General features: G+C 46.6%; 1 protein-coding gene across 1 annotated transcript; it reads left to right on the top strand.

Moving 5' to 3' along the window:
* Window positions 1-8,264: 8,264 nt before the first annotated feature.
* Window positions 8,265-12,237, top strand: LOC112878167 (26S proteasome non-ATPase regulatory subunit 10). The gene is made up of 5 exons (XM_025942592.1): window positions 8,265-9,139; window positions 9,217-9,355; window positions 10,494-10,618; window positions 11,000-11,146; window positions 11,765-12,237. Exons 1-5 carry the CDS (start codon window positions 8,954-8,956, stop codon window positions 11,897-11,899), a joined length of 732 nt encoding a protein of 243 aa, XP_025798377.1. The 5' UTR covers window positions 8,265-8,953; the 3' UTR covers window positions 11,900-12,237.
* Window positions 12,238-12,953: the final 716 nt, after the last annotated feature.

Below are 12,953 nucleotides of genomic sequence, written 5' to 3'. Positions count from 1 at the left end.
TCTTGATTATAAATTTTTCATGCTAACTCTATTGCTTGTGATTTTTGGTACGTAGCCTGGTTAAGTTAGAAATAAGCTTGTGTAAAAATTTCACTTGCAGTACTGAATCCTAGCTTGAACTAATTTAAGCTTATGCAAATCAAGCTTGAAATGGTTTAAATTTATTCAAAGCATGCTACTAAGGTTTTCATGCTTAGATCTTTTTACCATATGATGTTCTGTAATTGAGTAGTTCATAATAAATCTTTCAAGAAATTATGGCACTGTTTTGCCTAAGGTTTGAATTTAAACTTGAAATTTGAACTTAATTTAAATGCTTTAGTTTCTGTTTTCCGAAATTTATGAAAAATTCATAGTAAGCTTATCTGCTAGAAGTAAGCTTACCCACAAAAATTCAAAGCATAGCCTTTGTGGATTTTAAAATAAAAATCAAACTTGTTAACTTAATTCAATTAATCCAATTAATTATGATAATTGAAGTAAGGTACAAAAAGTAGACTTAATTTCAAATTCTTGCTTTATGAAGTTATGTTTATCAATTTGTTGGATTGCAACTTTATCGTGAAGTAAAATTTTTAACTCAAGAACCACCTAATTCAAATCACTGCATATCATGTAGAGTCAACGACACTCGACGACGGAGTCTACGAACTAGTCCCGGAACCCGAGCAAGGATTTTCTGAAGACCAGGTGAATGTCACCGAGGATTTAACTGAAGCCCCGAACCAAAATTCGGAAGCCTTTAACATTTCTGACCCCAGCCCCGCTCAAGAAGGCAAGTCCCGGTGCATAACCCAGTATTTCAAATTATTGCACTTATGAAGTTATATATATATATATATATATATATATAAATTGTGCATTAAAGTCTAGGAGTCGTAATGAAACCCTAGATGCATAAATCCTACAAACCTATGTATTTATGCCTGAGTCCTTATTGAATAGATGCTCTGCTAATAGGACCGGCAGAAGTCGAGTGGTTTTCTGTCACTCGCGCGATATAGGAATTGATTGTTTACTATTCTGCAATCGCTATAAGGACGATGGACGGGGTCGTGTGCAGTATCATGACTTGAAAGGTTACCCTGTCTGTGTTGATAAAAGTGGATAAGGTCGCAGTGTGTGGTAGCTGTGGTCAAGTGTTTGAAAGTACTAGCCACATGTCGTAAATATGGTATGCGGTAAGCCTAATACCTGATTGGCCCGGCAAATGGACTTGTCTCCACCACTCGATTGATTGGTTTTTGTTACACACATGCACCGACGTGTGGGAGTACGTTCTGCATAGCAGCCAGGAGTACGGTCATACAGTCGCGTTGTAGACGTACGTCCTGCACATTGGATGTGCGTACGGTCCTACAGTCGCTTGTGGTGGCCCTGATCCATAACCCGGAAGATGAAGGGAACGGTTGTTCGGAAAGTTAAGTTTCCGAGCGTGTGAGTTAGGATCCCTTGCAAGGTTATGAAACTCGGTTCAGAATCGTCCGTTTTTCGCGGAGATTGAGACTGCTAGCTCCTTCTGCCAAATAGAGTAAGAACAGTAACTATTGTTGGAATAATCTTAATGGATGCTAATCTCTACCTTGCTTATCTAGTATAGGTGCTTATTTAAAATGGTTAATGAAACTAGAATCTGAAAGCTAAAACATGAAAATTAGATCATACTTTTTGTCGCTTTTTAGCAAAAAAAAAGAAAACCAGAACCTCTCAATCCTCCATGGTCTAGCTTCGGGCTAAGTATACCCAATCTCGGTTAAGTCTTACTGAGTATTAGCATATTCAGTCTTGCTAGTCTGTCTTTCAGGTATGGCCTGTGAGAACCAAACGGATAGTCCAGCCTGGCCATTCTCTGTTCCGTTTGGCTAGTCCGTGCAATGAGATCCGTCCCCGGTTGGCAATGACCCTCCGGAATGACGCCATGTTTCAGGCTGAGCGTGGTGTCAACTTTCGCGACGTGTGTAGTCGCGTGTTAATTTCTTCCGCTGTGACTCTGAACAAGCTGGCATAGCTTGTAGTTTTAAGCAATGCTTGTATAAGTTTACTTTAAGTTTAAAACTGATTGTAATAAGTTTAATATTTCTGTAAATTAAAAGATGGTGAGCTGTGGTGTAATTGTAAACTCGCCTTCGTGCGAGGTAAACCTACCTCGATCCCGTGTAACCGTGGTTGAATCGGGTGGTGATCCGACAGACTAATGGGTTGTTCCATTTGAAGTGCGTTGAGTTAGTATCACATGTACAGTGATGACTAGCGCACTTGAGCCGGAATAATTCAAGCGGATTGGTTCTGCCACATAGCCTATCCAAACAGAAGTGCTAATGGGTGAACTAAATTTTAGTCTTTTAAATATATAAGCACTAATAAATGCTAAAGTTTAATACTCAATTTTAGCACATCCCAACAGATCCATAGTGGCGCCGCCATAGCTCGTGCGTGACAAATCAGTCCACCTCTTCCCATAACGTTGCCACTGCCTATGGACGGATCACGCAAAGTATTAGCGTCATCTCTATTAGAGCAGCCACACAGAAGAAAGCGGAATAAAAGAGGACCTCTACAACTCTACAAGACGTGTTCAAGTGTTCGCCAAGAAGGGCTTGGCATGTGTCCCTGATCTAAGCTCGCGCTGGCTGACAAAGTGACAACTCTCTTCCCTGCCTCGCCCACACTATGCTGACCGCCTCCTTGCCGTCTCTGCCTGCCTGTCACGTTGCGCCGCCGGTGAACCACCGGCGGTAGCACGGGATATGGAGGAGCCACCACTTAATCGATCCATGACATATTAAATCCATGAGGACTACGTACTACGCACTAACATCATCACAAAGTCACCAAGTAGCATGAGATTCTATCGAGATGGAGACGGATAACGCCCGCACACTGGCTTTCCTCATTCGCTTCTGCGCTTGCTCACTCGCTTCAAATAGTAGGAGGCTAGAGAGAGAAAGGGAGAGGAGGAGAAGTTGCAGAAAGTGGCAGTTGGTTGATGTACCCATGACTACATTTTGTCCGTCCCAATTAAACTTTACTAGTAGTTAATGCGACAACATTAATAGACTTGTGAAACATTACCCGCAGATTCAGGTTACGCTTGTTTCGAATCCACGACCCTACTAATAATCTAATGAACAAGTGCGATGAACTAGAGGAAAATTGGCTTTTAATGTAGAATACAAGTAATAATATATATGAACATGCATATTTATACAAAGAAACTGCACTTTTCCTTTTGTATGTTCGAGATCTTCTGGATTGGGAGTAAGGTCTTTTGGATTGTTTGGTTCAAAAGAAACCTAGGGTCCATTAAAAAGAAGTGAAGGGGGGCTGGTGACGGCCGCCTCGCTGCAGCCCAGGCTTACTACGCCCTCTGACTTGCTAAGTGACATGTGGGCCCAGCGTCCTTGTGTCCGCAGTTCAGTGAAGGTGACTCTAACCTAATATCGACAAGTTTGTCTTGGAGAAATAGATTACAGTCGAGTAGTGAACTAATCGAACCCCATTCGAATCTCTAACCTGTTAATCGATCCATGACATATTAAATCCACAAGGACTATGAACTACACATTAACATCAACACAGGAGTCACCATAAAATCAGTAACGAAAGATGCTCCAGATACACTGGGGTAGTCTTCCGGTGAGGCACGCATGTACTACTTGGAGAAGTAGGGGATAACGGTGGTGCCTTCTGCATTCCGATGAGCAGTAGGGTCTAAGATTTCTATGTGCACTGGACTGTTATTTTCTCAATTCATGCATGGATCCACGACATCATGCAAAGCTCTAATATATGAGTTGATGTTTGAATTTGAAGTAAACGAGCCGACCATACTGATGGCATGAGAGGGCCTTCGAAAGGATTTGAGTGCGGAATGTATGCATGTGTTTGGTTCGGAGGTTTATATAGTGTTTGGTTCGAAATTATACGGGTTGGGTTCATCCAAAAGAGAATATACCCTCTGATCCGGATTCGTCTCATCCCTCCAAAACGAGGGGACGAGTCGAAACCCTTCGTCCCCGTCCCCTCCCGTCTCTCTCTGTTCGGCGCGCGTCGGTAAGCACGAGCCACGGCAGCGGCGGCCGGCGAGATGGAGCTGGAGGCGAGCGGCTGGTGCGGCAGGGGTGAGTGGCGGAGTTTGCAGGGCGAGCGGCGGGGGGCAACAGCGGCCAGCGGTGCGGCACGAGCGAGCCGCGGCCGGCGGGGCGGCACCGGAGGCGAGCGGTGGGTGCGGCAACTGTGGTCAGCGGTGTCTAGCGGCTTGCAGGGGCGAGCGGCGGGGCCAGCTGCGGCCAGCGGTGCGGCACGGCAAGCCGCGGCCGGCGAGCTGGAGCTGGAAGCAAGCAGCTGGTGCGGCAGGGGTGAGCGGCGGAGCGTGTAGGGGCGAGCGGCGGCGCGGCACCAGAAGCGAGCGACGAGTGCGGCAGGGGCGAGTGGAGCTCTCGGCGTGCTCGTTTTTGCCTGCCGCCCCTGGAGAAGATAAGGCACAACAAAAAGTAAAAAAATAAAGAAAAGAGAATGACAGGTGGGGTCCAAGGAATGACAAATGGGCCCACGAGTTACAGTTGTTAACTGTGTGAAATTGAGCGTCCATCCCATCCCGCAAACTCCTCTGGTCAAACAAAAAGTTTGGTTAGATTTATCTCTCTAACCAAACACTACATAGTTAAATTTAACAAAAAAATTATAATGCGCCTAACTCATCACAATTGATCCCCGAACGAAATAAATACATACTATATTGTTGAGAAATTGGTGTTTCTTTGACACCGTCTTCTAAGAAGGGGGAGGTTTTGAAAGAGAGAAGGTTGACCTATTTATGGGTGTTGATTGGTACTGTGGTGTTGCTGTGGCAACTTACATACTCCTCTTTATAAAATATCAAACTCTAGAATTTTCCTTATCCTTATCCTATGCAAAATATTTAATTCTAAAGAATTTTTATCTTACATGAAGTATGACAACTTCTCTCTCTTACCATTTCTATCTTTTTTCTCAAACCATGCATTGTTATTTAGCACATGCAAAAATCTAGCGTTTCTAAATGGCAAACTTTCTTCCAAGGCTTAAATTTATCCTTCAACTATCAAATGGACTAATTTAATCTTAAAATATTTCATTTAGGCTCAATTTAATCACTAGTATGATGTGACCAGTGTGTATGATGTGATCGGTGTGTATGTAAAATTTTGGACACCTTACAAAGTCCAACAATGCTATCAACTCAAGTGGTATACTAATCCATAATTCATTAATATAGCAAAAATAAGTTATTGACGATCTTATGTCTATGAAGAAAAGATTTATATCTATGAATAAAAGGTCTACGCTTTTATTTATCCGTATATTCTTATTGTTCATTGAAACATATTTTTTTATGAGACATCGAATGTGAGTAAAAATTAGAGGTACAAGAGTCTATTTATATGTGTTGACTTACTTTTATATCACCTATTGTTGACTAGGCATGCTAACATGGTACGCCACATAGGGATTAAGGATTAAATTAAGCTCAAATAGAAAGTTTGAGGATGAAATTGGTTAATTTTGTAGTTGAGAGATGAATTTGAGACCGAGGCAAAAGTTGGAATCGGCTATTTTACCTTTGTAAGAAAGTCCAGCAGACTCTTTAAACAACTTCCTATCTCAAGCGTCTCAAGCGATAGAGGGTTAAACAGAAAAGATGCACTCCAGCAGACTCTGTACCAGGCCCTCTATTTTGTGGAGCCCTCCAATTCCTCTTCTCCACCCTCCATTCCTAGGGTCTCTAGGAAGCCCTCTTAGAATTGAAGGCTATTGCCAAAAAAAGCAACCCTCATTTAGCATTTAAAAATTTTGATTTAGGAGATATTGCTGCAGTTGCTCTAAATAACACTCCTTCCGTACAAGTTTACACGAGCTACTTTTAGCTAACTGATAGATGATACTAAAAAATAAAGTAATTTCTTATTTGACGATGACTCTATCTTTTATTCCACACTAGAGTGACACTAACTATGATGGCCGCGGCGATGGACGTCGATGCCACCCTCGCGGCGAGAGGTGTTCGTTGGAGAAGTAGCTCTTCAACGCCGCGGAGTCCGGCGATGCCTCTGCGTTCGCCTCCCTCACCCCTACCGACCTCTCCCTTTGCAACAAGGACGACCGCTCCTTCCTCCATATTGCCGCCCCCGGCGGCCACTGCAAGGAGACTTTCACTCTCTAGAATCGAATAGGTTGGGTTTAGGGTTTTGATGGTGTTTCGGTGGGTTTAGGTGGTGCTCGTTCTCGAGGAAGCAAGTGGTGACGCTGCGGCGAACTTTCTGAACACTAAGGACGAGAAGGGCTGGGCGCCGATGCACTCCGCGCTCCTTGGCGAGCACCGGCAACGGCGCAACGCCCGGATCATCAACATGCTGCTTGAGAGAGGTACAAGACCAGGCCGATGGTTTGGGCAAATTGGTACATGGCGAGTTGGCGTTTCCTGATGGTAATGTCTGTTCGTGCAATTTCAGCCAAGTGCAGTAATTAGTGCAAATGCGTGCATCTCAGACAGATTTGCATATATGCTTTAGTGAATAGTGACGTATAGCTGCCGTTGGCGGAGCTATATGTCGGCAAACGTGGGCCGTAGCCCCCTCTTGGCCCAAATGAAATCACATAGGTATATGCAAAAGGCCCATCTCGTGTACACCCACTCACCCAGGCTGGCAGCCACGCCAGAAGTTGCAGACCGCACGCAGCGCGCCGCTCGCGCCTCGTCAGCCCCCGGCCCCCGCCTCCGCCGCCCCCGGCCCCGCCCGCCGGTCTGGCGGTCTCCATCGTCTGCCGCTCGCCGGCCTCCGCAGCCGGCCGCGAGATCAATAGCCGGAGGCTGCCGCAATCCGCCAATCCCAATTCCCCAATCCCCAACCAGTTCGTGGTTCGTCCAATCCCTAGCGCCACCTACCAAGGGCAGGCTTCTTCCTTCTCAGTTCTTAGTCAGGGGTTCCAGCGCTCAGCAATTCAGCATCATCCGCATTCGGCAAGAAGGCAACAGCAGGTAACTAGGCTGATTCTTTATTTGCTACTCCAGTTTCTAGGCAAAATGGCCCCCCCTACGGTTCATTTCTAGCTCCGCCACTGATAGCTGCATTGTGCTTAACAGGCTCATAGTTGCTGTAGGACAATAACATTTCATATCAGGGTGTTTTGTGACCACCCATCTCAGGTGGGGGCAGAGTAGGACGGACGATCTTGACGGCACAAAACCTGCCAGAGCCCAGGTTGATGAGGTCGAGCTGGAACGGCGACCAACTCCTAGGCATGTCAAGAGATCTACCCAGGTGCGAACGGCTGTAGATGGTCGCTCAAAGTCCAGTGCCGACTGCAGAGAGGTCGAAAGCGCAGAGGTGGAAGGGGGGAGGCGGGCGGCTAGGCCGAACCAGAGGTTGAGCTCTGCTCCGGGATGCACTCCGCTTTACTAGAGAATGGCAAGCTCCACTTGCCGGCGTGCGTCGAAGGTAACAATGCAGTGTGTATTTAATAATATTATTTTTTAATAATATTTTTTATCAGCTAATTAATTACGATGGCATGCTACTTTAGTTAATTTTTTCTTTTAAATTATTTAAAAAATATCATCCTTTTTATCGACCCAACAATCCAATATATATTTAAAAAATATCATCCGTAGTGGAAAGTGCAGAATCATGGATTATACATACATAGTGGAGCCGCCAACAAACCGTGTAAGCGTCGATGTAATCAGGCAGCTCATCGGCGGGCGGCGCCGTCATCGTCGCCCAGAAGAGCGATATTGAAAGGGCGTTTGGTGCGGACGATTCGGGCAGCTTGGTTTCAAGTTGATCGCCGCAGGTGGCAGCGGCTCCAGGCTTGTAGCGATCGTCTGCAAGTGTCGGAGCCCATGTTTGTATCCGGCTTGCCTCTTCGCGTTCGCCGGGTCGCAGCTTCTGACCGTGCCAATTGCGGGGGCTGTTCCAGATGCGAGTCATCGCAGAAGGTCCGTAAGACCCATCACGAGCTCGCCTCTACCGCCGGCCATCATCCTTCTCTGACGGGCGGGAGCCGCCGGATCCACCACCGCCCGCCACTCACCGCTGCCACACTTGGCTTCCTACGTCCCCACTCTATTCGTGGTCCACTGATTGTCTAACCAACCGTCGGCGGCCGGGGGCAACCGCCGCCTCGCCACCCTGCCCCCTTAACCCGCCATCATCGTCGGGCTTTCCTGCCTTTCCCTCCTCCTATTTTATGTTTGATGGTGATGGATCCCCAGCCCCCGACAAACCCCCTCCCCGAAACTGGCCGGCGTCGTGAGGAGGAAGATGAACAGGTGCTAGGTCCACTTGCAACAACATGTACGGGGCTTCTGCGACGGAATCAATCGCACCCGCGCGTGTGATCCCGAACATTAGCGACCAATTGTAGCCTCAGTGGCAGCTGTTGATGGGTACTAGAAGAGATGGCTGGGAAGATTGATGCGGCGCAGAGTACAAGCGAGGCTCTCCATCACCAGATTCAGAAAAACTGCCTGTTCATCATCCTCTCCTTGACTCCAGACCAAAGATCGCAACGCAATCGTAATCCTAATCCTAATCCAACGAAAGCGTGAGCGAGACGACGCGAGCACCGAGCAGAGGCCGTCTTGCGAGGGAGCTCTTCGTAGTCAGAGACAGGGCACAATACGTCTTCTTTCTTGGGCCGTGGGATGGCCCAGTTCTAACCGACCATCCAGACTCCACATAGACGGCCCAGCTATGCATGACTGCAAGAAACCGAGAAGCCCAAGCTCGTCTTCTTTCTTGGATGAGGGGGCGCTTACTCGTGTGGAAAGCGCACTCCACCATGCCCCCGAAACGCAACTCGAAGCGCCTTCTGACCTTTCTGTCTTGCCTTCGCTGCTTCGCCTGCCTCCGGCCCCTCCCCTGTCCCCTACTGCCCTCCTCCCAGTTCCGGACCAGCGCCCCACACCCTGATGGCGGCAATGGACGTCGACGCCGGCGGTGGCGGGGAGGGGCGCCCATCGGAGAAGGAGCTCTTCAGAGCCGCGGAGTCTGGCGACGCCTCCGCGCTCGCCTCCCTCACCCCCGCCGACCTCTCCCTCCGCAACGAGGACGGCCGCTCCCTCGTCCACGTCGCCGCCGCCGCCGGGCACCCCCAGGCACGCAAAGAGGACTTCCACTCTCTAGAATCGGATATGCTGGGTGTAGGGTTTTGACGGTGTTTTGGTGGGTTTAGGTGGTGCTCGCGCTCCTGGAAGCAGGTGGTGGCGCTGCGGCGAGCGTCCTGAACGCGAAGGACGAGGAGGGGTGGGCGCCGATCCACTCCGTGGCCAGCACCGGCAACGCCCAGATCGTCGAAATCCTGCTTGAGCGAGGTACGAGACCAGGCCGATGGTTTGGGCGAGTTCTGTTATTTCTGCTACAAATTTCTAAGATTAGTTAGGGTAGACATGATGAACTGACCATCTGACATTTTCTGATGGCCATGTCTGTTCGTGCAATTTCAGCCAGGTGCAGTAATTAGTGCAAATGTGTGCATCTCTGACAGATTTTCATATAGTTAGTGGACAGTGATGTATTTATATAGACATATGGTTACTTTGTGCTTAAGAGGCTCATAGTTGCTCTAGGACAATAACATTTCGTATCAGTGTTGTGTTTGGTCACTGATGCACATTTCGGGTAAACTTTTCCAAGTGTACCACTGCTGCTTGTCGATGTCCTCTTTCTGGTTCTTTTTCAGAGCTTCAGTCACGTTTTCTATATATATTAAATGCCTCTGCACATATTGTGCTAATTTGTCATTTGTGTATCGGTGTATCCTGGAAAAACAAAAATGAGAGCTGAAATGCATGACTTGAACAAGTCATGGTATCTCTCGCTGTGTTACATTTTTCTCTTCTTGAAATGATATGGCTAATTTGGTGGTTAGTTATTTTTTACTATAGCAACATGGTGCTTAACACTTAGGACATGGTTGGTGTTGGCCTGTAACATTCAAATTGATCTTTGCTGCTGGTCAGTGATCTGAACTGTGGTGCTTTTTTCTTTTTTTTTCCTTTCGGGTATTCACTGATATCGGCATACACTGCTATTTTTCAGAATGTCCTCATGTTGGTTCTTGTTAAAAACTTCACCAATCATATGCTGCACTAATTTGTATATCCTGCAGAAGTGAAATGAGAGCTGACATGCATGTTCGGAACTAAGCTAGTCTATAGAGGATGCTAAATGTTCTTATTTCCTTGAATGAGCTCCTTAAAATATTCCTATTCTTCACAAAAACCAAGTAAAGGTTTATTTCAGTGTACTAGAACATTAGAATTGCAAAGTATCATAGTGTGACATATTTCCTATTTATCTAGCATCGTTCAGAAGCATTAAACCAGTATATTTCATTTTCTTCTGTTAAAAACGAGTTTGTGCTCCCCTTGCGCTATTTTATTTTGGAATTTCACTAGTCTATCATTTAAGATTTTAGTAACAGATGTAATCATAAATTTTTACTACCAGGTGCTGATGTTGACCTGACTACTGATGGTGGTCGAACTGCTCTTCATTATGCTGCAAGCAAAGGGAGGATTAACATAGCTGAAAAACTAATAGCACATGGTGCAAAAGTCAACAAGAAAGACAAGGTATGTGCATTTTCAACAATCTAAGAGAAATATGTGCCCATGTGGCTTTCTGTGGTGGTAGGACTCAAATCCAGAACGGGTAAACCATGATGGGGTATTCTTTGATGTTTGGACATAAGATTGATCCTGATACAAAGTACAGTGTTTTGCAACAACAATTGTTTCTTATTAGCATTTAATTTAGTAGAATTCTTTTGTCACCTAGAATCAGTTCAGACTAAAAAATAATCACCAAGAATTTGAAGTTCTTTTAGAATGTTTCCTGGAAATATGTTGATCACTGTTACCGCATATGCTTATGCATCTCTGATTCTTTATACACTGCAAGTCTAGAACTGAAATTTTGCTAGATATGTAAACCTTCAATGTCTATCTTGTCAGTTTGGCTGCACGCCCTTGCATAGAGCTGCAAGCACTGGAAATGCTGAACTGTGCGAATTCCTCATCGAGGAAGGTGCCGAGGTTGATGCTGTTGACAGGACAGGACAAACGCCTCTGATGCATGCTGTTATATGCGAGAACCAAGGGGTAATTTTTTCTGGCTTCTTTCTTGTAAGTGTGCATAGTTGGTTGATGTGGATGCCATAATATGAGAGCGCAAAGAGGTAGCTTTTTATGGTTTTATTGCATGAATTCGTTCAAGTAATTTTCAGGTTTCCATGCTTCTGCTTCTGTGGTGTCTGTTGCACTGCAAATTGCACCTTGAATGCCGGCTTAACTTAGGGCCTGCTTGGTTGGATGCCAAAATGTGGGCATACCAAAATGTGGGTAAACCTGTAAACTTTGGCACCTATTTGGTTGAAGGCCAAAAAATCAGCCCACCTAAGACCTAACTAAGTGCTATTCTAAACTTGCCAAGATTTTGGTAAAAAAATTGGCATGCCCAGATTTTGGCATGCCAATATTTTGGCATCCAACCAAGCAGGCCCTTAATTATCTCTGACCACGATCCTAGCCTTTTTTTAACTACTTTTAGGCTGCTAAGTAGTGCGGATTACCTATTAGTTCATTGGTGACTCACTGCCTTTTAAATACCAAAGGAAGCTCCAGATTTTGAGTCACGATAGACGTGATTGATTGCCCTTGTGTGTTTTTATTAAATCAATACAGGGCATTACTAATTCTTGTGTTACAATCTTATCCTAGGTTGCTTTTCTGCTAATTAGACATGGTGCTGATGTTGATGTTGAGGACAAGGAAAGCTACACTGTCCTTGGTCGAGCATCTAACAGCTTGAGACCTGCACTTATTGATGCAGCCAAGGCAATGCTCGAGGGTTAATGCAGTGCTGCTCAAAGGTAATAGAAAATGTGTGGGATAGGAAAACAGTACTAAGCAGAAGTTTAGAGTGTGAATTTTCCATTGCTGGAAGTTGTGGTGAACATGTTGCTTTAACCATCACAAATTTTTGTCTCCCCTCTCCCCATTTTTTATCGTTATGCCTTTCCCCCCCTTCCCGGTGTGGCGGTGTGTGCCATGATAGTGCAGTCCGTGAGTGGCAACAAATTGCCTTGCTGTATTTCTTGCCCGGATATGGATAGCTAGAACTATGCAATACTTAGTACCCTGTTACCATGAAGCTGACCTTCAGATCACCTGATGGATAGCTTGTCTTGTCATACAGTTTTTTCAAACATTATGTTCCGGGATAGTGCTCACTGTGCACCACTTTGTCGTACCCGTAGTTCATGTTTGGTCGGTACGCAGTTGGGGTTTAAACAGGAGGACTTTGTTGGCGCTGTCGCGTACCTGCGTTGACAATGATGGTCTCCAACCAGATCTGATGCGCGGTCTCTAGTGCGTTGATGATCACAGGGCAGCATCTACTCCTCTGTCCTGAATTCCTCCCGAGAGGTGCGGTTCCTGACGGTGGCAGTCGCAGCGCCTCTGCACCTCTTGCGGTTTCGTTCTTGCCGTTTTAGCCCTTTCTTCTTCCTTCCTCTTGAGGTGCAGAGGACAGACCGTCGCAGTCGCAGTCGCTCCCCCACGCGCCGTCCACCGGAGATGAGGAAAGCCCGTAGTAAATGGAGATCCGCAGTTCCGCACCCGCGCGCCATCAAGGCCAGCCACGTGATGTGGCTTTGCTAGCGCGGCGTGGCGCCGCACGTCCTGTGTGTGAGGCGGCACTGGAGCCGGCGAGCGTTTTCTAGCCGTGCCGTACCTGCTCCGTAGGCCGTAGCGAATCGAAGTAGCGAACCTCTCGGCGGACGAGCTCCCGCTCCCGGAGTCCTGCAATGGGGAGGAGCTGCATCGCCCCGGGCATTCTCTGCGTGCGCCTAGCGAGCGGGGAGCACTTCGGAGACACGCACGCCGAAGACCAGCGTTGGATCGGCAA

This window comes from Panicum hallii, chromosome 9 (assembly GCF_002211085.1).
Source record: "Panicum hallii strain FIL2 chromosome 9, PHallii_v3.1, whole genome shotgun sequence".
NCBI lineage: Eukaryota > Viridiplantae > Streptophyta > Magnoliopsida > Poales > Poaceae > Panicum > Panicum hallii.
This window is presented reverse-complemented; position numbering and strand designations above follow the sequence as displayed.

Coding starts and splice junctions, on each gene's coding strand:
- LOC112878167 (XM_025942592.1), top strand. CDS start 8,954: ATGGCGGCAATGGACGTCGACGCCGGCGGTGGCGGGGAGGGGCGCCCA. Junction 9,356..10,493: donor CGAAATCCTGCTTGAGCGAG/GTACGAGACCAG, acceptor TTTTACTACCAG/GTGCTGATGTTGACCTGACT. Junction 10,619..10,999: donor AAGTCAACAAGAAAGACAAG/GTATGTGCATTT, acceptor CTATCTTGTCAG/TTTGGCTGCACGCCCTTGCA.